This window comes from Gracilinanus agilis, chromosome 1 (assembly GCF_016433145.1).
Source record: "Gracilinanus agilis isolate LMUSP501 chromosome 1, AgileGrace, whole genome shotgun sequence".
Lineage (NCBI taxonomy): Eukaryota > Metazoa > Chordata > Mammalia > Didelphimorphia > Didelphidae > Gracilinanus > Gracilinanus agilis.
In genome coordinates, this window is record NC_058130.1 from 27,222,170 (window position 1) to 27,245,811 (window position 23,642).

At 37.2% G+C, this 23,642-nt stretch overlaps 1 protein-coding gene across 1 annotated transcript in view; it reads left to right on the top strand.

Moving 5' to 3' along the window:
• Positions 1-3,875: 3,875 nt before the first annotated feature.
• Positions 3,876-23,642, top strand: part of SYNPR (synaptoporin) — a 362,121-nt gene continuing 342,354 nt past the window's right edge. The window contains exons 1-2 of the mRNA XM_044656810.1: positions 3,876-3,893; positions 4,076-4,141. Coding sequence (XP_044512745.1) covers positions 3,876-3,893; positions 4,076-4,141 — 84 coding nt within the window. The remainder of the gene's footprint in view (positions 3,894-4,075; positions 4,142-23,642) is intronic.

Genomic DNA, 23,642 nt, shown 5'->3' on the forward strand with positions numbered 1-23,642 from the left:
AGACATAACAGGTGGCAAGAATATTGTCATAGTCTTTAAGAGCACATGGTTACCTCCATATCACATGGATGCAGGAAAGCAGAAAGTATCAGTAGAGAAATTTTCAAATGACAAATTAATAAATAAGGAAAATTTTTACATATAAACATATATGTGTGTGTATGCTTCTTATAAACCCCTACTTTTGAAAATGGTGATTTTTCTGAGCATACTCTATGACTGAAAACCATAGAACCTCATGGTCAATGGAAAATCAAGCCTGCAAGTGAATCAAAGGGCAATGAAGAAATGAGTAGGGTATAGCATACTACTAATAATCTCCTAACTTTGAAAAGTAGGATGGGCTAGTGATATGGTGAGGATGACAGAAAAGTGATGGACCAGTGCTGGATTGGTGTATATGGAATGCTAAAAGACCCTGCACCATGGTGGATAGATCCAGTATAGAGCAATAATGGGAGATCTTGAACCAGAATCACAGAGACTGAGAAAGTCTACATATTTGGACTAAAGCTATACTATGTAAGGATGGAATTTGTGCAAGGGGGATGGGACAAAAGGAGCAAGAAGAAGGCAGTTGGTGACAGTTTCTGACAGTTAAGTGAACAGAACGAATTCTGGGAATTTCTCTGGGAGAGGAGAGGAAGAGAGGGGCTTCAGGTGGCGGTCTAGGAGGAGAGAGGAGGAGCACATCCCAGCTTGGATCCAGTCCTGAGGGCTTCCTGAGGATCTTTTGTTTGGAAATTGAAACCCTGATTCCCTGGTCAAAGCTATTCCTTCACATCTCATCCATCATGACTTCAAACATGGAGTCAGCTAAGTTTTTGAACTCCATTTTGGGAGCGATCTCTTAGTCTCCTTTTCCCATTTCCCAAACTTGCTGAGAGACCCACTTTCAGTTAAAACTTACAATTATAGAAAAGGATAGCAACAGAAAAATTGAAAGAGTAACAGAAGGAGAAGGGGTGGGGGAAGAAGCTTAGGAATGGGATCCCCAAAGGTTCCCACCCAGGTGATGAACCCCATAGAAATAGAGAAGAGGACACCCCCAAATCCCTCTGCCCTTCACCCCTTTCCCCAATCCTTGAATTGATAATTTAAAAAAAAGCCATTCATCAGTCAGATAGTGTTCCAGAGTACCTGAGAGATTACGAGGGAGAGGGGAACCACAGTTTGGTCTGGCTGCCTCAATCTTGAAGCCAGACCATCCTGCTGTGAATTTAACTGACTAGGGGGAGGTTTGTGTGAACCCTATCCTTATTAAGGATCAGATTGAGGTACCACATACCTCCTCTTATAGAAAAGCCTTGCCCCCAACTCCTAAGAGGTGGCACAACCATCCAGGTCACCCAGTTTTGGGGTGACACCCCCTAAAGGTTTCCCAGTGTATATTTGGCCCCAGGGGAGAGCTGGAAGAGAGATTCGCAACATAGACTCTCTCTATCTCTCCCTTCTATCAAACTTTGGTTATTGACTCTCTTTATTGTTACAAATATTAGAGGAAATATCCACATGGATGAAAACATGTACCAACTGAAGTGATGAAATTCACGCAGTGGCATAGCTCATCATGAATCATTGACTTATATATGAAAAAAGAAATTGAAGATCTTTGAGTCTAACACTTCATCTTTTACAAATAAAGAAACAGGCTCAATTGCTTCATATATAGCAGTGATTCCCAAAGTGGGTGCTACCGCCCCCTGGTGGGTGCTGCAGCAATCCAGGGAGGTGGTGATGGCCACAGGTGCATTTATCTTTCTGATTAATTGCTATTAACATTTTTAAAAAATTAATTTCCAGGGGGCTAAGTAATATTTTTTTCTGGAAAGGGGGTGGTAGGTCAAAAAAAGTTTGGGAACCACTGATATATAGGGTAGAATAGTCACCTGTTTTTTTTTTTTAATGCATTTAATTGTAGATTTGTATATGTATAGAGGAAGGAATGTGTCACCTAGACCATCCAATTGAATGGCCCTTGAATGGTTAGCCCTTTCTGTTTCCTGCTTCCCTGTAACAAATCCCATGGGAATAACCCATACAAAGACAGAAGACATGGGATCACACATCCTTAAGCAAATTTCTCTGTTGCTTCTCAGTCTATAAATTGTATCTGTACTCTACCTCTTGGCTACATTTTGTCTAAAAAAATAAAAATAAAAACTCCAAACACACATGCCCACACACACACACACACACACACACACACACATACACACACACAACCTTTTTGGCTAAGACTAGTGGTAAACAGATGGGCTGTCTATTTGTGTTGCTTGGAGACCACTTCTTATGTGGAACCTGCTCCAAGGGAGAGAGAAGAAAGGCGGATACATAGCAGAATGGCTAGCAGGTTGAGAAGGGAATCTATGCCCAGCATTACTTAATAGCTGACATTTACATATTGCTTTAAGGTTTGTTAAGCATTTTACTTAGATTCTGAATTCAGTGGTAGAGGATATCCCCAGGTGAAAAAATCCACCCCCACCAATATATGTCAGCACTGAATTGATAGTCTTAGATAGTTGCCTAGACTAGGGCCCAGAGAGATTGATTTATCCAGGGCCACACAGTTAGAATGGGTCAGAAACAAGACTTTCAGGTTTTCCTGGCTCCACTTCTTCACTGAGACCTGCCTGTATTTTGCAAACATTGCACTAATGTCTCTCTATAATCCTGTGGCATAGGTGCTATTGTTACCTCCATTTTATAGAAAGAGTGGTGGTTGTAGGAGGTAAGAGTGTCTACTCTAGGGTCACATTCCTACTGAGTGCCAGTGACAGGATTTCATTCTAGGTCCCTCTTGACTCCAAGTCCAGGAATCTTTTCAAGATACTATCTTACATCAAAGATTCCAAGATTCAGGAAAACAAGCTGAAAACGTTTATAGGGTTAGAGCACCAGGTCTATTCAGAAATTGGGGGAAGAGGTTGGCCCCTCCTAGTATAATAGATTTAGAATTGGAAGCAACTGGTAGCATCAGATTGAGTCCCTGAGAAGTTAAGGGATTTAAACATTGATAATAAATGTCTTAATGGGCATTGGAATACCAGGTCCGTTGATGCTAATCTAGCATTTCTTCCACTACATCTCGGTATGATTCTGGATCTTATATTTCCTTGACCCCCAAACCCAAAACAAAAAACATTTACTAATACAACTAGGAATCTCTCTTCTCTATCTCTTGTCTCTCTCTGTTTCTCTGCCTGTCTCTGTCTCTCTACCTCTCTCTCTCTCTCTCTCTCTCTCTCTCTCTCTCTCTCTCTCTCTCTCTCTCTTATTTCATGTTAGAAGGGAAAGGTATTTACCTGACCCCTCCCTGTCTTCTTCCCTACTCAGCGCTTTGGTCCCCCTCCCAGACTCAGACCCCAAAGTTTGCCCAGCACCCCTGTGCTTCTCCACGCGCCCGCGAGGCCCAATCCTCGCCAATCCCAGTGGGCTTTTTCTTTCTGCCTCCCCGCCCACCCCTAACAGGCGCCTGAGCAGCCAATGACAGCCCGCTCTGGGCTGTCCCCGATGTTTTGGTGGCTGTTTCGGGCGCCCCTACCCCCCAGCCGACCCGTCCCCTCCGGTCTCTGGCGGGCACGCGCTGCTGCTCCTTGCGCTCAGAGGGGAGTGAGGCAGGCTAAACGGAGAGCTCAGCTCAGTTCAGCTCGGCGGAGAGAACCTCTCAGTCCAGGCTCCTCGGCAGGCCGCCTGCCAGCACTCCTGCCCGCCTGCCCGCCTGCCCGCCTGTGTCTTCGCCGGGGGGAGTTGGTTCCTGAGCTGCCCTTCTTTTTAGAGCCCCCAAATCCTCGGCAGCTTGAACTTTACCCCCTCGCCTCTTTTTTTAAGTAGGGGCGGGTATCTGGGGTAGGGCAAAGCGCACAGCAGCCATGGACCCTGTGAATCAGGTAGGCTAAAACCCACCACCACCACCACCAACCCCAGCGTTCTGGCCAGCCGCTGCCGGATCTGGTTAGGGAGAGGGCGAGGGCAAGGGAGGGGTTGAGGGAAGGAGGCTTTGGGGTTGCTCTCCCCTTCACCCTTTTAATGTCTTCTCTCTTTTCCCTGACAACCTCCAATCCATCTGCAGCTGGCCTCTTCGGGGACCTTTCGGGTACTGAAGGAGCCTCTCGCTTTCCTTCGAGCTCTGGAATGGGTGAGTCCTAAGGGCTGGGTGGGTCTGGGCTCCAGAGCACCAAGTGAAAAGCATTCTGATCCGGGGTATATGGGGCAGGGGCTGTTTTCTCTGGGAGGGAAGGGAGGTACCTGAGCTAGGGGCTCCACTATCTCCGTCCCCACCTCCAGCGCAGGGGTGGGGTTCTTGAGGTTGGACATGGAGATGGCGGAGGAGGGGAGGGGCTCTTCTGGGTCAGCTGCCTTTCTGTGTGACAGGTAAAGAGGGGAGCTGTCAGCGGGCTTGTTAGTGGTTGAGGGTCACGTCTCTTCCAGGGCGGGGGAAGCCTCTTGGGAGGCTGGGAAAAAGATGAGCTGAAGCGCGGCTGTGTCGCCTACATCTGGTTCCTCTGGAGCAGCATGTCCCAAGAGTCGAGGGGTCTTGGCGGGATTGGGGTATAGGGCAAAGCGTATTTGTTGGATTCCATGAGGTCAGTGCAATCAGGAAGTCCCTGGCTGGCTTCCCCAAAATATTCAGCACCAGGACAGCTCCCTCTTCTGTGAGCCCAGGCAGCTCTTTATGGTCCCTGGCAGGTGAAAGACTGGTCAAAAGAAGAAAGAGAAAACTAAGAGCACTAATCATTGTAGACTTCTTTCTCTCTCTCTTGTGTATTCTTGGCTTCGTACACCACTACCTCTCTTTGGCAATCTTTTCTGGCTAGGAAGAAGAATTCACCTTACATGTATGCCTTTCCTCTATGTAATGGAAGGTGTTGAGCTCTGTGGAGTTATCTTTTTCCCCTTCTTTTCTATAAATAAATCAATGCCATACTGATACTTCTGAATAAACTTGTCTGTGAACAAAGTCGTAAGGGAAATAAATGGTTATCCAGACAATGTTGGGACTGCCTCAGATGATGGTTATTCAGAGTGAAATCTGCAGGTCACAAGGCATTTATTGCCAGGAGGTTTGAAGGCAAAAGAACCTATCTGAACGAAAAGTTCAGAGCACGTCATCTAGCATTAATCACATTTCCCAAACACTGAGCGGCTGGGAAATTATGTAAGTCTGTGTGTTTTGTGATCCCAGATTTTCCCTCTATACTCCTATGCCTAACTATGTTTTGGGACAATCTTTCTTGGCCCTGTTTTGAGCTCAGAATAGAATGTATGAGTTCATTGATTTGCCATGTGTCAAGACAGCTTTCTTGAATTGATGTCTGTAGGCCTAGAATTCTGGACTACTGTTTATAAAAGCCAAGTTAAATAGCAGGAAGTGGTCATAGTCCAGGATCTCAGTGTTTGTTTTGCAGTTCTGTAATTGGAGATTTGTTGAACAGAAAGAGTATTACACTACCTGCTCAGTCTCATAACTTTCACAGCTAAGTGGTCTGGTTAGCCAAACTCTATCATCTCTCTGAAATAAATTGACTTAAAATAATGGTCCATTTGAGTGAGAAGCAGATATATTAGAAAGAATGGCAATCAAGAGAGCTAGGTTTTCTTCATACTTTTGCCACTAATTTGACTGCTTCAACAAATATTTGGTTTGTGCCTAAAAGAGTAGATACTAGGGATATAAAGTAAAAAAAAATAGTACTTGCAACAAAGTGACATATTCCTGGTTAGATACAACCTATAGACAGATAATAAATATACATTAAATACAGAGCAAATACAAGAGAATGCCTATTAGAAATGGACAAATAGTACAACAAGGGCAATAAAGAAAGGTTAGTTATGGGAGGTGTGACATCTGAACAATCCTTGAATGGAACTCTGGAAACCAAAATATGGAAGTGAGGATGGAGTGCATAACAATCCTGGCAGATCACCTGATGAAAAGTCCCAGAGTTGTGAGATAGAATGTAATGTGTAGGCAACCACATTTAGGCTGATTTGACTGAAACATGGAGGGTAACAATGTGAAATTAATTAGGAAAGGTGGGCTAGGGTCAGTTGGTGAAGGGCATAAATGACAAAGAGAGGAGTTTGCATTTTATATTAACAATATTTCAAGAGTCCAGAAGAGAAGTGATGAGGAAGAGTCTAAACTAATATGGTGACTGTGACTATAGGGAAGGGACTAGATTAAATACATGTTGACTAACTGTGGCAATAGATTGCATGAGTGAGATGAGAGAAGATGAGGATGACTCATAGCTTGCATACCTTGGTAAGTGGAAAAATGTTGATGCCTTTGACAAAATTATTCAATTTAGGAGGGCAAATAGATTTGGAGGTAAATAAAGTGTCCTTGTTTTAGAAACACTGAGTTTGAGAAAAATATGATCTATCCAGGTAGAGATATCAGCAGGAAGCTGTTGATATAGTACAGGAACTTCAAGAGGAAGATGAAGGTTAGACATGTATATATTGGAATTATCTAAAAAGCCATGATAATTGAATCCACAGGTATTGATGAGATCACTAAAAAGGCTAAAAAGATAGAAAAAGATCTGGTCTAGGCAAAAGTGTTTGGGTCCACTCATATTTAGGGGAAAGACTACAGATGGTCATATATCAAACAAAACTGAGAAGCCCTCAGAAAGGTAGGAAGAGAATCAGAAGTGAGCATGCAATGAACACTCAAACAAAGTATCTATAAAATAGTCAACAGTGTCAAAAGTTGCAAAGAAATCAAAATAAATGAGTACTGAAAATGATTTTTTTAGTAATTAAGAGATCACTAGTTCTGTTGCAGAGAAAATTTCATCAAATAGTGTTGTCAGAATGCAGAATGAAGGGTGTGAGAAGGAGGTGGGGATAAGAAGGTAAAAGTAATCAGTGTAGATGGCTTTTTTGTAGAGTTTGACTATAAAAAGGAGAAATATGGTAAATGTATCTGAGGGAGTAGTAACATCAGGTAAAAAAAAATCAGGTTTTCCAAGGATGAGGGAGAGATAGGTATGTTTGTAAAAAGCAAGGTAGAAGTCAGCGGATAAAGAGATTTGATAAGTGAAGGAGGTTAATGATCAAAGGAGAAAATTCTCAGATGAGAAAAGAAGGAGTTAGATCAGGTAAAGGAGAAAAATGGAGATGATAACTAGATATGAAGCATAGAATGAAAGATAAGAGGGAGCTTGTGATATATAATATCTATTTTTTCAGTAAAATATTGAGTGAAGACCCCTGGTAAGAGGGATAGGGGTGATTTGAAAAAATAAAATAGTGTTTGGCAAAGACATTGGGTAGTTCAGCAGTCAGTCAGTGAAGAACAAAACATTCATGTGCAGCAGTTAAGGCTTAATGGAGATTAAGTAACATAAAAATTTATTGGACCAAGATGACCAAGATTATGACTTCTCCAGTGATGTTTAGTGAATTGTTGGAGTAAAATAGTACTTTGGTTTGTCATGGAATTTATTCAATAAGATGTATGTAGTAGAGGATAGTTGAACTGAGTAATTATAAGGTCAAGATTGGGAAAATAAATTATGCTCAAATATGGATGATAGATGGGAAATAACAGTGTGGGTGGAATGGTGAATGATAATGTCTATTGCAATATGATTTTCCTCATTTTTATAAGGATGCAAGTGATCTCCAAATTCCCATCCTTTTTGAAATTTCTATTATGCTATGGTGTCCTCTCATAAACATGTTCTCAAGATGTCTTTGTTTCTATTTGGCTTAAAGTAACATGAACTTCATGTGGTGGCTGCTGGACTTTGAAAGCTACATTATGATGGGTCTCTTTTTAGTTTGTTTTGCTTCTTCTTCATTCAAAATAAAAGTAAATAAAATGTGTGTGCTCAGGTCCTTGAAAAACTAAGTAATCTAATAAATTAGATTATGGTATGCCTGAAATAAAGTCTTCCTTTACCTTCAAATCTTGGAATCTTGAATTTGCAACAAAACTCAAGTGTGCTTCCTTGCTGCTAATAATGAGTTCCCCTAGCAAAATTACCTTGTCTCTATTTTGTATATTTCTTGAATATACATATATAATTTTTTTCCTTTAGAACATATTGTTTTTAAGCACAAAAACTATTTCATTTGATCTTTGTATTCATCAATATCTACACAATGCCTGGATCATAAGGGGTATTTAATGTTGACTGATAGACTGAATTGTAAGTCTTCAAATACATTTTCTAAAATAATGAGTGAGTGACTTGGAAGAGGAGAAGGGCTAAGAGGAAAGGTGGAATCAATCATCTGAAGAGTTTCCTCACCTCTCCATTCCATTTGTTTCATGTAGAAGAACCATACTTTTGGCCCTATTGAACAATATAATAGCTATTTTTATCAGTTTCCTCATCTGTAAAATGAGTATAATATCATCATCTACCTCCCAGAGCTGTTGTGAAGATTAAATGAAATAATAATTGTAAAGGATTTAGCATAATCATTGGCATGTATAAGTGCTATATAAAGATTTGTTATTATCATTGCCATCATCATTATTTGATTATTCTTGGGAAGACTGACTTTGTCACTGCCCTTCATATAAATTTATTACATCATTTTATCCAATTATAAAAAATTTCACAATTCCACTGTATCCAATGCATATAAAGAGGAATGGGAAATTAACATAGTTGTGGCAAGTAAAGAAAAGGTACTTTTCTTCAAGTATCTGTATATTCCAGGTGAATAAGTGCATGTGTGTGAGTGTGCATATGTGTGTGTGTGTGTTTGCATTGGCCTGAAATTTCTGGATAATTGCTTTAATTCTCATCTTTTGTGGCATGGACATAAGACTAAATAGAATTTATTTAAATAATTTTTCTACACTTGGTATTCTAATTGATTCTGTGTTATGCTTCAAGAAATATGGCAAATACCATAGAAACTATTAGGAGAGAGGTTAGAATGACTTATGCTGACACGTCTATCCACAACAGTGTAAGTTAGTGGCATGATAAGAATATGAATGGGGAATTCTATGATAGTTGTGCTTTATCTACTTTGCAGCCAAATAGAAGATTCTGACCTCTAGAACTCTGAGATGAAAATGTTCTGCTCAGCACATATTTCATAGGTGAAAGAGTGTGCTTGCAATATGAACCCATTCAAGTTAGAAAACAATGAAAAATTATAGTTACACTGAAACTTAGAGATCCTCTAGTCCAACAGTGTCAAATTCAAATAGAAAGACAAGTCTCCTAAACGGTACAAAAGAATTCCTGCTAGCTAAACGTTTTCTTAGGCTATCATATATTAACATTTATTTGGTTAAATATTTCCCAATTACATTTTAATCTTATTCGAACCTTATGTTTTATACCTCTTCTCTAGTCCATGTTTCCTCCTACTTATTTTTCAAATAAATGAAATTAAATACTGGAGAAGATAAAATACTTGGTGATGATCACAGGCCTAGTTGGTGACAGAGCTCAGAACAGAATTCAGGTCTTTAGATTAGTCATCCAATGTTCCTTTCTTTTATTCACTACTTTCTCTAGCACTGATTCAGATTTCTTCAGGGGAGGTGGCTATTGCTTGCTTGTTAAAATGCACTTTGAATGAAAATGGAATCTTTCTTCTCTCATTCTCACTATATCTATGGTTACTTCATTTCATATGGATCTATCATTAAATTGTTCAAAAGAGTTTCTTTTTCATATGTACTAAGCTTTGAGCCACTTTCTTTCACTTTAGAGGTTAATTCAAGTATTTTATTTTGATTTATGGTCCTCTATTTCCCAAGTCTTATGAATGGGGATAATGCATGAATTTGTTCCTGGTTTTCCTTATGAACAGGATAAGTTTTTTCGAACCCTCTAGGCATTTCTTATATAGTTGCCTGTATTACTTCCAAAATCTTGATTTTTGTATTGTACTCCTTTTATCTGGGTGTCTCTTTGAGGAACTTCAAATTGTTGTCTATTTTTAGAAAAAACACTGGAATTAGGAACAAAAGTTACATGTTCAAATCCTGGCTCCAACACTTAATAAATTATAGAATTATGATACAGTCTCTGAGCTTTACTTCATTCATCTGTAAAATGGTGAAAATAATATGTGGAAAGTCTTTGGAAATCTGTGAAGTATTATGTAAATTAGTTATGTTATTACATAGTTCATTAACATAATATTAAATTAGTATAAGTGTATTATAGAGGACAGGCCAGGATATCTGTTTTCATTATTAGGAGTGGATATTATTAGATCTGAGATTTAATCTAATGCCTACAGGTAGCTTTGCAGTGGGATTTGCTATAGATCTGTGTTTTTTTATGTAAATCTGAATGCTCATTTGCCTGTTTGAATATAGTTTAGTGCCTTCCTTTGAAGGAAAATGTCATCATGACATTCATCTCTATTTGATTGTTTTACTTTTCTTTGTGTCCTAAAATTTTGTTCACCATTGGATGATTCCTATGATTTCAGAACTTCCCCAGATTAAAGAAGTATGTAATTTGACCTTTCCAACGGAAGTGAAAATATATACGAATGCTTGTATGATGGAAGGAAAGTATTTTAAACTTGTCATACTTCTTTTTTAAAAAGAGTTAAATTTATAAAATATTAATGAGTTTATAGAATCAAAAATTGGGAATTTCCCAGAGTAGAATGGGCTAGCACAAAAGTTATTAGATTTTCTATCAGTAGAAGAAGGTTTATTGATACTTTTTGGGGATTTGTTAAAGGATATTCTTCATTTTTCAAGTATATATTAGATTTACCAAGATGATCTGGTTTGTTCATGTCCCTTTTAAACTTCCTTCTGTTCTCTATATTTTAAAATGTTTCATTAACTCTTCTGTACTCCTTTTTGAGGGGAGGAATGGAATGTGAGGGACAAGATTATTATCATACTCTACATTAACACGTCATTAAGAAAAAAAACTCATTTGTTTCATGAAAGTATCAACAAGCAAAACAAAAATCTACTTATGGGCTGGGACTGGATATATATTTCTTATTCTGTTCCTAATACTACATTATTTCTATACAAAGAAATGGTGAGTATGATTCATCATCTGTCTTCTAAGAGTTGGCATTGGTCATTTAATGATCAGAGTTCTTAAGTACTCCAAATTATTATTTTTCTTTAAAACATTTCATTTATTATGTAAATTATTCTCCTAGTTTTGCTCATTTCATTCTCTATTGTTTCATACAAATCTTCCTATGTTTCTCCAAATCCATCACATGAAAAGGAAATTGTTATGCTGAAATTAATTAGAATAGATGGTCTCCAAGTTCCCTTGCAATTCTAATATTGTAAGATTATATAATTTACTTGTTTATATTAGTCCTTTCATCTTCTAAACATGGCATGACTTTTCATTTTTCTTCTTTTTTTTATTGTAGCAATTTATCTAGTCATTTACTAGAAGGGGGTTAATCACTTCTCCCCACCCATACCCACATCCTTCCATTTTCTAACTATTTAAAGAGACCTTCAATGTTCTATTTGCATTTCTACTAAAATGCCCCCTTTATACTGGAAGCCTTTACGAACCCTCTCAGGTCCAGTGTCTTCCCTCCCTCTGTTGATTATTTTCTATTTATCCTAGAGACAGCTTGCTTTATATACATCTGTTTGCATGTGATAGATTCCTTAAGGGCAAGGACTGCCTTTTGCTGCTTTTTCTGTCATTGCACTTATCACAATGGCTGGTACATAGGTGCTTAATTAATATTGATTAATTGATTGATTGGTGGAATACAGAATCCCAGGACCTATCATATTCAGTTTTCTAAACCCTTCCTTGATGCTATCCTTAGCTTTATTTCTGGGTATCTGTCAGTTTCAGTTCTTCCAAGATGGTATGATGGCTCAAGGGCTGGGAGCTCTAAGAGCCACCTTCCACTGCTGATTCAATTAGACCTTAAGATTACTGATACCTGAAATTCTCACCTCAGATTTTGGTGAAGTTTTTGGTCTCATTGTAGGCTTGATCTGGTCAGACACATGGTAGATTGCCTTGCCCTGGGGTTATTCCTTAACTTTTTAGCAAAATGATTGGGCATGGAGGTAGCTAGGAAGCTCAGTAGATTGAGAGCCAGGCCTAGAGATGGGAGGTCCTAGGTTCAAATATGACCTCAGACACTTCCCAGCTGTGTGACCCTGGGCAAGTAACTTGACCCCCATTGCCTACTCTTACCACTTGGCCTAGGAGCCAAGACAGAAGGTAAGGGTTTAAAAAAAAAGGATTGGGCATTATTCAAATTTGATATCTGGCCCCATTTAACTCCCTCTTGGTTCAACTGTTCTTGGTTTCCTTGCTTCTCTAGCTCTTCCTTCTTGTCTTCACCTCCTTAGTACCACTGTAAAACTTTTATTTAACTCCAATGACTCCTCACACCTCCATCTGGATTCCTTGGGAATTCTAACTCAATGTGTGGTCTTGTACTTATTCTTTGCTTCATTTTGGATCAAGCAGTAGACTAGAAGATCTAAAGAAAGAGGTAAGTAGTGAGTAGATATCTAAGGGTCCACTACAGTAAAACCTTAAGTGTCATACCAATAGAATAATGGCCAAATGATTATAAAATGTGGCATGATATAATGAGCACACAATTGGAAGTCCCAAATCTCCTAATTACTACCTATATGGTTTTAGATCATTTAAGTTTGGGGGGCTTCTGCTCAATTTGTAAAAGGAAGAGAATGACTACATGACTTCTGATATCCATTCTGTCTCTCCATCCTATGACAGCACTTTAAACTTTGAAAAGCATTTCTTGTCTTACATTATTTCAAATGAGTTTCACAACAACTTTTAAATGAAGATGCTATTATTTTCCCTTACTCGACATTTTATCTATTCTCCATCTTTTATGTAACTATTTATTTACAAGTTGTTCTGACCATTGGGACAGGATTTTTTTTTTTGCTTTTGTGTATGTATATAATGAGAAAACCAGCTATATAGACCCCAGGCCTTTAAGCATGCCCAGATGTGCCCTTCCTGAAGTGTTTTTTAACCCCTCACTTTCTGCCTTAGAATCAATACTATGCATTGGTTCCAAGGCAGAAATGGTAAGGGTTGGGCAATGGGGCAATGAGGTTTAAGTGACTTCCCCAGGATCACACAGCTAGGAAGTGACTGAGGCCATATTTGAACTTTGGACCTCCCATCTCTAGACCTGGCTCTAAAATCCACTGAGCTACTCAGCTGCCCCGTTTCCTGGTGTGTTTTAGAGTATGAAGAGACATTCTCCTCCTGTTTCTAAGCCAAAGATTTGCAATGACTTGGTGAGCCTACTTCTGTCCATGCCTGACTGAAGGGCTAGTACTGTGAGGAGGGGGTGATGGTGATAACAGTGATGAATAATCTTCTGGTTGGATGAAAAAGAAGGTGGACTAATGACTCAAAAATATGAGATCTGGATCTGAAGGGGCCCACAAAAGAAGAAATCTACTCAGGAATATCTTGGAGTTAGCTCATGAGAAATAATTATTAATTTATAGTGTGGCCATTTATACCTCAGAAATTGTCAAATGCTACAAATCAGGGCCCAATTTATTCTTTTGTTAATTATCTAAACTGAAGGAAATGCTGGAAAATATATTTAAAATGCAGGTTAAATGTAGAAGTATGTCTTGCATATTTTTTCACTAGGGAACTAGTTGTTAATTTTTTAGCAGCACATTTCTGGATTCCCTTAACTTTTAGGTTTCTCTTCTTTACTTTCCTTGCAAATTGACAGACTGAAATTGTTGTGAATTTCCAAAAAGGGGAAGTGGCACTCAATATCTATAGTCATATTTGCCGTTTGTGTGTATGTTTTTCCTGATCTCAGATGAATAAGTATTCCTAGGTAGAAATGTCTTGATGACCTTGTGAACTTACAAAAGTCAAAATAAACCATCAACAGTCCCACCCAAATCATGAGACATGAGCAGAGTCCTTCATGGGCCAGCTTCGGATCAGAGGAAGTAGTTGAAGATAGATGTGGAAAGGCAGTCACTTAAAGAAAATGATGGCTTCAGGGAATGTGATTGAGATATCTAGTGATACAGAGACATGCTGGATATGAACTCTGACCCAGAAGAGAGCTATTCAAAAGAAAAACTTCAATAGGGCTCCAAGAAGGGTTAATAGGACTCGTGAGTCCAGGAAATGGGCAGTAACCTCTAGCCACACATCTTTTCTACACATATACTATATCTTGAAACTTTGCCTATGAGTTCTTGTTCCCAAGTCTCTTGTGTATGCAAGGGAGAGTGCACCACTGAGTAAAAGGGAAGGAGGATATAAATTCTCCTATCATATTTTCTCAGCATATAATTTTTCTTAAAGCTAATAGAGTTCAAGTGATTCTGATTGATGATGGGAAAGGTGACAAGAGTTACAAAAAATACACCTCAGGTTTATTTCTAGAATGCTAAAGAAGAGGCAGTTAGTTAACTTTTGAGGATGTTACATGTGTATCCCTAGCACTTAGCACAGTAGCAGTCAATGGTTATCTCTTTAAAAAATACTTGCTGGTTAGTTGACTTTCAAGCTGAAGAAATTAAGGGACAAGATTCTTTCAATTTTATCTTTATCCCTTGTAGCTTACACAGTGCCTGGTATATGGTCTGTACTTAATAACTGTTGATTGAAGTATCAGAGACAGAATTTCACCCAAGATCTTTCTGCTTCACAGACAGGCCCTACCTACTATGCTTTGTAACTTCTCACTGCATATGGTTTCTCTTTGCAGCCTCACATTTCAGAATTTGTGTGATAAACTAAAATTAAAAGGTATATTTTGTGGTTTATTTGCTATTCAATGAATAAATATTTCTATCAAGTTTTCTAAATACAAGGGATTTCTGGTGACTGGGAAAAAAATTTGACCTACATTCACTCTCTCTCAATCTTTGACTTTACTTGCTATGTTCTCAGTTAATTAACATAAAGTGCTTTTGTTCTCTATTAAAATTACATATCTTTAAATATTAACTCAAAAGAAAATTCAAATGTATATTCTTAATAAATTCTCCTCATTTATGGTCTTTTTCATCTTATGACTTGTTAAAATTTAAAAAGCTAGCTTGTGAGTCAGACTCTCTTTTTTCCCCCTAAGCATAAACAAGGGAGGTGATTCTAGACCAAAAATTATTTAAACCATTTACTTACAATCTGCCAATAAGGGTCTGCAGTAATTGCTGAGTTACATTAATATGGGTTTAATTATAACTTTCTAGCCTCTCAATTAGTGACAAAATCATGTGCAATCTAAGTATGAATCAATAGATTACACTTTCCTTCAAGAATCAGCTTCTAACTTTCTAATGAATTTCTTGCCTAATTTTCCCCCCAAGTTTGTTAAGCCAATAGATGTTTTCAAAGGATTATAGAATGTCAGTGATGGAAAAGACCTTAGAGATAGTCTCAAGTCTAACATTTTTACAGATAGGGAAACTGAGGTATAGAGGGATTAAAAGCCATGTCCAAAGCCACAGAAGTAGAAAATAGGACAACTGGGATTTGAATCCTCAAGGTCCTTACCATCTAATGGGAGAAACAACATGCAAACAATTATCCACATGTGTATATATGTATATCTAATATACTTACATATTAGATATATATTAATATATAATATTTATTAATATCTATTATATATACACACTTAAATATAGTAAACTATGTATAAGATTAACAAATGTTTTAAAAGAGAGAAAGCACTGGAATTAAGAGAGTATTGGAAAGGTTTCCTAAAAAGAAAATATTTTAATTGGGACTTAAAAGAAACTGAGAAAAAAATAATGGAAGGAAGGAAGCTGAGGAAGTCAGTAGTCAAACAGGGAAAAGGAGAGCATTCCAGTGTGGAAGACAGCCAGAGAAAATGCCCAAAGATGAAATATGGAGTTCCCTATTCATGGAACTCAGGAGGCTGATGTATCCAGATGAAAGAGTATATGTTGGGGAGTAAGATGTAAGAAACTAGAAAGATAGGAGGGAGCTAGGTAATGAAGGGCTTTGAAAGTCAGAGCATTTCATACTCTATCTTGGGAGTAATGGGAAACTACTTCATTTTACTAAATTGGTGGCAACAATAAATTATTTATTAAACCCCTAGTATATGAGAGGTATTATACTAGACATTAGATTGCAAAAGTAGAAATGAAATAGCCCTCAAGAAACATCAAATTATCAAAGCACTTTTACTACAATTCCTAGATTGAAGTTAAATTGAATAAATATAAAGAAAAGCAATAAATTTTGCAGCCAACTAGAAGAAAGAACTTCAAATTTAAAAGGGAAAAACTTAGAATAACAAAAACTATTCTTCACCTGCCAGAAACCAGGAAAGGGAATGAATAATGTGTCCCAAAGAGCAAAAACATTCAAGATGGAACTTAAAGTCACATACCCTGAACACTTGAATATAATCATAGATGGTAAAAAAGGATATTCAATAAAAAATGGCCATTTTAAACATTTCTGCAAACCAAAAGTAGGAGAAACAGCTATAAACTAATTAATTGCTTTGGAAATACTTGATACAACAGAAATACAAGAAAAGGAAACAAATGCAATGAAAGTCCAATTGAGAACAATGTCAAAGTGTGTGGTGGGGGCAGTAGCCAGAAAAAAAAAGATTTTTATAAAAGTTTAAAAACACAATAGCAACAACAAAAACAAAATACTAGAGATTTTTTAAATATGCAAGAAGACAAGGGTGAAAGCAGAATTTAAATGGAATAAGTTAAGATGAAGGAACATGTCTGAAATCCTAATTTCCCAAAAACCCACCTATTTATTAGTGAATCCATGATATTTTTGTTGCTATTGCTGCTTTTCTAACCTGAGGAAAAGATGGGTGCATAAAAGGGTAGAAAAGAGGAAGAAAATAAAGGGGAATGTATGAAATACCATAATCAGTTAAATGGTAAGCATTCAAAGGGAGGGGAAAAGAAAGTTTTTGAGTAGCAGAAGAATCATGGAAACTGAAAGCTAATCTTTAAAGGGGATCTTCTCCAGATTTGTGAAATATCTGACTTTCACATCTGGCTGCCTCTTTGGCAACCCTAGTTTGCTTTTGCAATGCAAATATGAGTTTGATTTGGTGAAACCCAAAATTTTGACTAATACCCAAGTACGATTTGTTGAGACATATAGGGATTTCTACAATACTCTACTTCAGTAATGGGCAAACTTTTTAAAGAGGAGCTCAAAGGAAAGGAAATGCTCATCTGTCAGTCTGTTTCTAAGGCAACTCTTTCAAAGTTTCATTGTATTGTATCCTACTCATTTTATTCATCAGATTAGGAATAAGGTCTAGCAGCCAATAGAACATTACAGGGGATTGCATCTGGCCCGTGGGCCGTAGTTTGCCCATCACTGCTCTAGTTTCCTCTGGAATAATTAGAAAAGTTATATAGTATTGTGTATGGTTATACATGCTGAATTTTCCTAAGAAGTTCCAAAAATTCCAGATTAGTGGGATCACAGTGGTCTCCAGATTTTGCCATATGGAGGTGTATTGGGAAAACTAGTCTGGGGAAGAGAAGAATTTGGAAGGATATAATAGCAGTCTTCATATATTTAAAGATTTGTCATTTAGAAGATAGTTTAGGATAGTTCTGCTTATCCCTGCAGGGTGACAGATTTCAACTTAATGTCAGGAAATGCCACCTAATAAAGAAAGCTCTCCAAAAGTGCAATGAGCTATTTAAGATGGTAATGGATTCCCCATCTCACTAGAGGTATTCAAACAGAGCCTTGATTCAAGTAGTATCCAAAACACCTGTTAGAAGTATCAAGAATGAATTCCTAAATATGTTTAGCTAGGATAAGATGGTCCTTGAGGTTCTTGGGAATTTGGTGATTGTAGGGTAAAGACCTGTAGGATATTTTTATAATAATACAAAGAAATACACTGCTGGACTTCTAAACTTTGAACATATTCCAGAGAATTTCATTGAATGTGTGCTAACATATCTATTTGTGACCTTCAAAAATAGCAATAGCTCTATATTGACTACACCTTGTATTTATATTTGTTAAAAGGAGACTTTGGGGAAAATAGCTAACCTTCTCAGAAAATTCCATACTACTGCCTCTTTCTGCTTTTATGTCAGTATTAATTAGGTACCAGCTAACTGAATATTTCATTGATTACTATTAGTAACACTCAGAAGGGACATCATTAGTAATTCAGTGATAAGGACTGTGCTTAAAACTTCTATTCCATTGACAGAAAACTGTCTGCTGATGATGAATAAAGTTGCCTTGTCTGGCAAAGAGACCCAAGAGATGAAAATTAATTTCCCAATACCTACATGCACTCTAGTTTCTTTATATATCATTATGTTAATTCCAGTGTGGTATTTAATTAATAGGAACACATTAATTATAATGGCATCTAATGTCTTATCATCATGTGGTTGAAAAATTAAATAGAGAAGTTCTAGAAACAGTATAGTGTAGTGGAAATAGGGCTAAAATGGTAGTGAGGAAAGACCTAGGTAAAAAATTCCAGCTTAATCTTGGGCAAGGCTTTTAATCTCTCTGAGCTCCAGTTTTTTCATTAATAAGATGGAAATCATGTCACAAGAGTCTGTCATACTAACTTTCAGTGGTCAACGAGATTTTATACAACCTGCTGGTCATAAGGACCAATCAGTATTTGCTGTATCATACTGCTAAATGATATCTCCTCAATTAGATCTTCTTCTAGATCAATCCCTCTAACCTGGGATGTCTCTTAGCATTTTGTCACAGGCACTCTCTTTTCTTTCTTTCCTTCTTCACTTGATGATCTCATTATTTCCCATTGATTTAATTACAATCTCTATGCTGACTATTGTCAAATCTACCTTTTCTGCCCACACTCTAGGTTTGACCTCCAGTCTCACATCTCTACTTTTGTTTCAGACATCTTGAATTGGATATCTAATTGATATCTTAAACTCAGTATATCCAAAGTGGAACTAATTATCTTGCCCGTAAACCATTTCCCTTCTACTTTCCTTATTACTATAGAGGAAAAAATCATTTTCCTATTCCTTCAGGCTCCGAACCTAAGAGTCATCCTGGATTCTTCACTCTCATCCCCATATCCCCATATCCAATTTGTTGCTAAGGCCTGCTCATTTCATTTTTGCAACATTTCTCAAATATATCCACTTCTCTTCTCTAACTCCACAGCCCCTGCTTCAGCTGCCTCCATGGCCTTTGGGACAAACTATTCTCATCTGTTCCTTCCTCTGGGGGAAGTCTTCATATGCCAAACTAACTCACCAATGGATTTGAGGCATGTAGGTCACCTTCAACTGGGCTTAACTTGCCTACTGATACAGTTTCTTTCCTCAGCTATAGCTTTTGTGCATGCCACAAAAAAAAAATACTTTTGTGTATGCCACAAAAAAAGCTTCATGGAGTCACAGGTGAGAGTTGGGTGGCAGGTAGACACCAAAGCAGCATGAGCAGCCTTGAAAAGTGCTCAGAAAATCCTGACATCAGATGTACTAATTTTCCCTGAACACTCTTTATGCCCCAGTAGTCTCCTGGGGTAGGGGGGCTGCTTGCCTCGAGTTTTTCCCCACTCCAATCTCTACTCCATTATGCCACTAAAGTGATTTTCCTAAAACACAATCTCATTGTGTCATTCCTCTACAAATTAAATTCCAGTAGCTTCCTAGTGCCTCTAGGAGCAAATGCTCTGTTTGACATTCAAGGACCATCATAACCTAGCCCTCTCCTACCTTACTAGTCTTCATACACTTTTTTCCTTGACACATATTTTGACCCAGTGATACTAGCTTCCTGGCTATTCATGAATAACACACTCCATCTTCCATTTGTGGGAATTTTATCCAGTTGGCCCCCATGACTAGAATGCTTCCTTTCTGTTAACAACCCCAACTTTAAGTCCCAACTGAAATCCTTCTTTCTACAGGAAGCACTACCCAATATGCCTCTTAATTACAATACCTTCCCTCTAATTTTTTCATATATATATGTATATATACATACATATATATATATATATATATAATCTTACATATTGTCTCCCTCCTTAGATGGTAAGCTCCTTCAAGGAAAGAAAAATACTATCTTTTTTGTCTTTCTGTATGCATGTCACTTAGCATAATACCTTGCATGCAGTAGGTACTCAATGCATCTTGATAAATTGATTGGTTAATGTTCCCCAGAGTGGATCTAGCATGCTTGTCCAGGTCTTTGGTGTGGTATACCTTTCTCGTTTTATAAATTCTTCAAGTGTAATTAGAAATATTCAGTTGATCAGAAATGCTCCTGGTCAAACCTTCACAAAAACTGCAATATTTCCTTCATGGGATGAGTTTGTGAAAAGTGCTCTGCGATGTGTAAATTGTTCCAAGATGTAAATTATTGCTATTTTTAAAAGCAGGAGTCCTGCTCAGAATCTCATTTCTATTCTGTCATTATACCCAGAGAAGAAAAATTAACTTCTTCAGCAATGCAAGGTGTTTGAATGTAGGGAAAGATTATTACTCTTTGAGGCAGAGGATATCATTGTGAAGAGTCAAAAATGACTCCTAGTTTAGTGCCCTATCATTTTCAGAGGGAGAAATACATCAAGATTATGTTTTTAACAAGACTAGGGCATTCTCCTTTCTTAAATTATTTGAGGATAGATACGTTTTTGAGGAATGAAAGTGAGTTAATGATTACTCTAACCTAAGAAATCTAGGTTACTGGGAGAATGATGGAGTCAAAAGTAGATATTAAGATGCTAGGAGAAAGGCTAGGTAAGAAGATAATGAGTCTAGTATTAGACATGCCAATTTGGATATTCCTGTGGCATTTTCTGAAAGAAAAGAACAGCAAGGTAGTTGAAGATGCATGACTGGAATTTTGGATATATGTAAGGGCTGGATACATATATTTTGGAGTACTTGTTTGCATAGAGTTAACATTTTAATTAATGGAAGTCAAGTCACCAAGAGAAATACTATGGAGACAAAAGAAAAGATGATTCAGAATAGAGAATTCAGAGTCATGTTAAAAGGATGAGGAAATGGTTAGGCAAAGAACCATTCTCAACCAAATTGAGAAGTAGCCTAAGAGGAGAATTAAGAGAGAAGAGAGATATCTTATGGAAGGAAAGGGATGAGAGTGCTTAGGAAGGTGGGTAGTGATAAAGGGTATTGAAACTTCAAAGAAATCAAGAAGAATGAGGGAAATACACAGTAATGATAACTGAAATTAATGGACAGTTATTTTCTCTTTTAAAAGTCTCATTTCTCAAATATATATAGAATTGAGTTAAATTTGTAATACAATTCATTCCCCAATTGATAAACAGTCAAAGGATATAACAGGCAGTTTTCACAGGAAGTTATCAAAGCTATCTATAGTCATATAAAAATGTTCTAAATCACTTTTTATCAGAGAGATGCAAATTAAGAAAATTCTGAAGTACCATCCCACACTTATCAGATTGGTTACTATGACAGAAAAGGAAAATGACAAATGTTGAAGGGGTTACAGGAAGACTAAAATACCAATATACTATTGGAGGATTTGTGAAACAATTTAACCATTCTGAAAAGAAATGAACCCAAAGGGCAATAAAACCATGCATACCCATTGACCCAGCAAAACCACTACAAATCTGCCTTCCAAAGAGATAAAAATCAAAAAATAAAATGACCTATATGTACAAATATATTTCTAGCAGAACATTTTGTGGTGGCAAAGAATTAGAAATTTAAGAGATGGCCATGGATTGTGGAATGTCTGAATAAGTTGTGGTATATGATTGTGATGGAATATTATTGTGCTATAAGAGATGACAAGGAAGATGTTTTCAGAAAAACCTGAAGACTTATATGAACTAATGCAAAGTGTGATGAGCTGAACCAGGAGAACATTATATACAGTAACAGCAATATTGTACAATGATCAGCTATGAATGATGGCTATTCTCAGCAATACAATGATCCAAGACAATTTCAAAGCATTTATGATTTTTAAAATGTATTCATCACCAGAGAAAGAACTGGTACCATCTAAATGCAAAATAAAGAACATTTCCTTTTTTGTTTACTTCATTTTTTCTGTTTTTTGGATTTCCTTTCAAAACATTACTAATATAGAAATATGACTGCATATATATATAACCTATATCAAATTGCTTGACTTTTAAGAAGTAGGGAGGGAAGGAAGGGAGGCAGAGAATTCAGAATTCAAAAAAAATTTTAACATTAAAAATTGTTTTTACATGTAATGGGGAAAATAAAATATTGGGTTTTTAAAAACTAGGTCAAGAAGCATGATTGCAAAAAAGGCCACTGAACTGAGTTGCTAAGAGACAGTTGGTGAATGGAGAAAGCCATATCAATTAATTGATGTAGTTATAAGTGAGACTTCAAGGAGATGAGAAGCAAGTGTCTGGGGATCAAGCAGAAACGATGAGTGTGGAGTCTTCTTCCCAGGAGTTTGGCAGAGAAGAGGAATATAGCATCATAGCATGTCAGAATGATAAGGACAAATGATGGTTTTTCAGGAATGGAGTAGAAGTCTATGCTTATAAGCAGCAAGGAAAGGACCACTGGATAAGGAGAGATCAAAGAAGAGATATGGGAAGAGCAAAAAAAAAATTAAGAGAAAAAAACCTCCTGCAAAAAGGTGATGGGATCAAGGGCATAAATAGGGTGGTTGACCTTGGCAAGGTGAAGGACCACTTCTTTGTTCCAGAAATAGGAGCAAAAAGAGAAGATGAGTAAAGATATAAAAACATTTTAAAGTATGGCATGGGAGGGGAAAGAGGAAGCTCACTGTGGCTTCTATTTTCTCTATGAAGTAGGAGGCAAAGACATCTGCTGTTGGCAGAACCTAAGATGGAGTTGCATAGATTATGAACAAAGTAACTTAGCCACTGAGTCATTTGGTTGGTCAATTCATTCATCAAAAACTTTGATCCAGCATTACTGTCATCAAATTATATTGAACAAGAATAATTCTAATCAACTATTATTATGAGACTATCTTTAAAAAGATACATTAAAGTTAACTTATTCATCTTAGCATGTCTTGCCTTAAGTCTAAATAAGACAAGAGTTAATCACATTCAGAGGACATCTCCAATACTAATGGTTCATTGCTCAAAGGTTAAGTCAAATTAAAATACACCTCTCTTAGCCAAGCATTTTTTTGTTCTTTTCTAATTCTTAGCTTATTCAGAGAATCTAATTTAATTCTCCTAGGAAAATATAGCTTATATAATCAAAGTTTTTAGACATTTCTACACTTCTTTATCATCCCAAAGCAATTGAAATTGAAATAATTTGGAATACATGTATGTCTTTTCTACCTGTCTATATCAACTCGAATTTTGTGGCACTAAACAAATCATTTCCCCTCTAGAAGTCTTGTTTTATTCCTTTGTAAAATAGCAATAATAACACTTGCACTACTTATATCCTAGAGTTGATGCTAGATTCAAATAAAAATGATATGCAAAAATACTTTGTAATTATAATATGGCACATAAAAAGTTGTTTATTACTGTTGTAATCTGATGCTTTGATGAGTTCGTTTTCTCCCAGATTTAAGCATTCTTTAGTTCACAGGCATCTCTGTTGTCTCATTCAGCACAATTCTTTCTATCATCCCCAACAAACCTTTCAGATGAGACCCATCCAACGTGCTAGG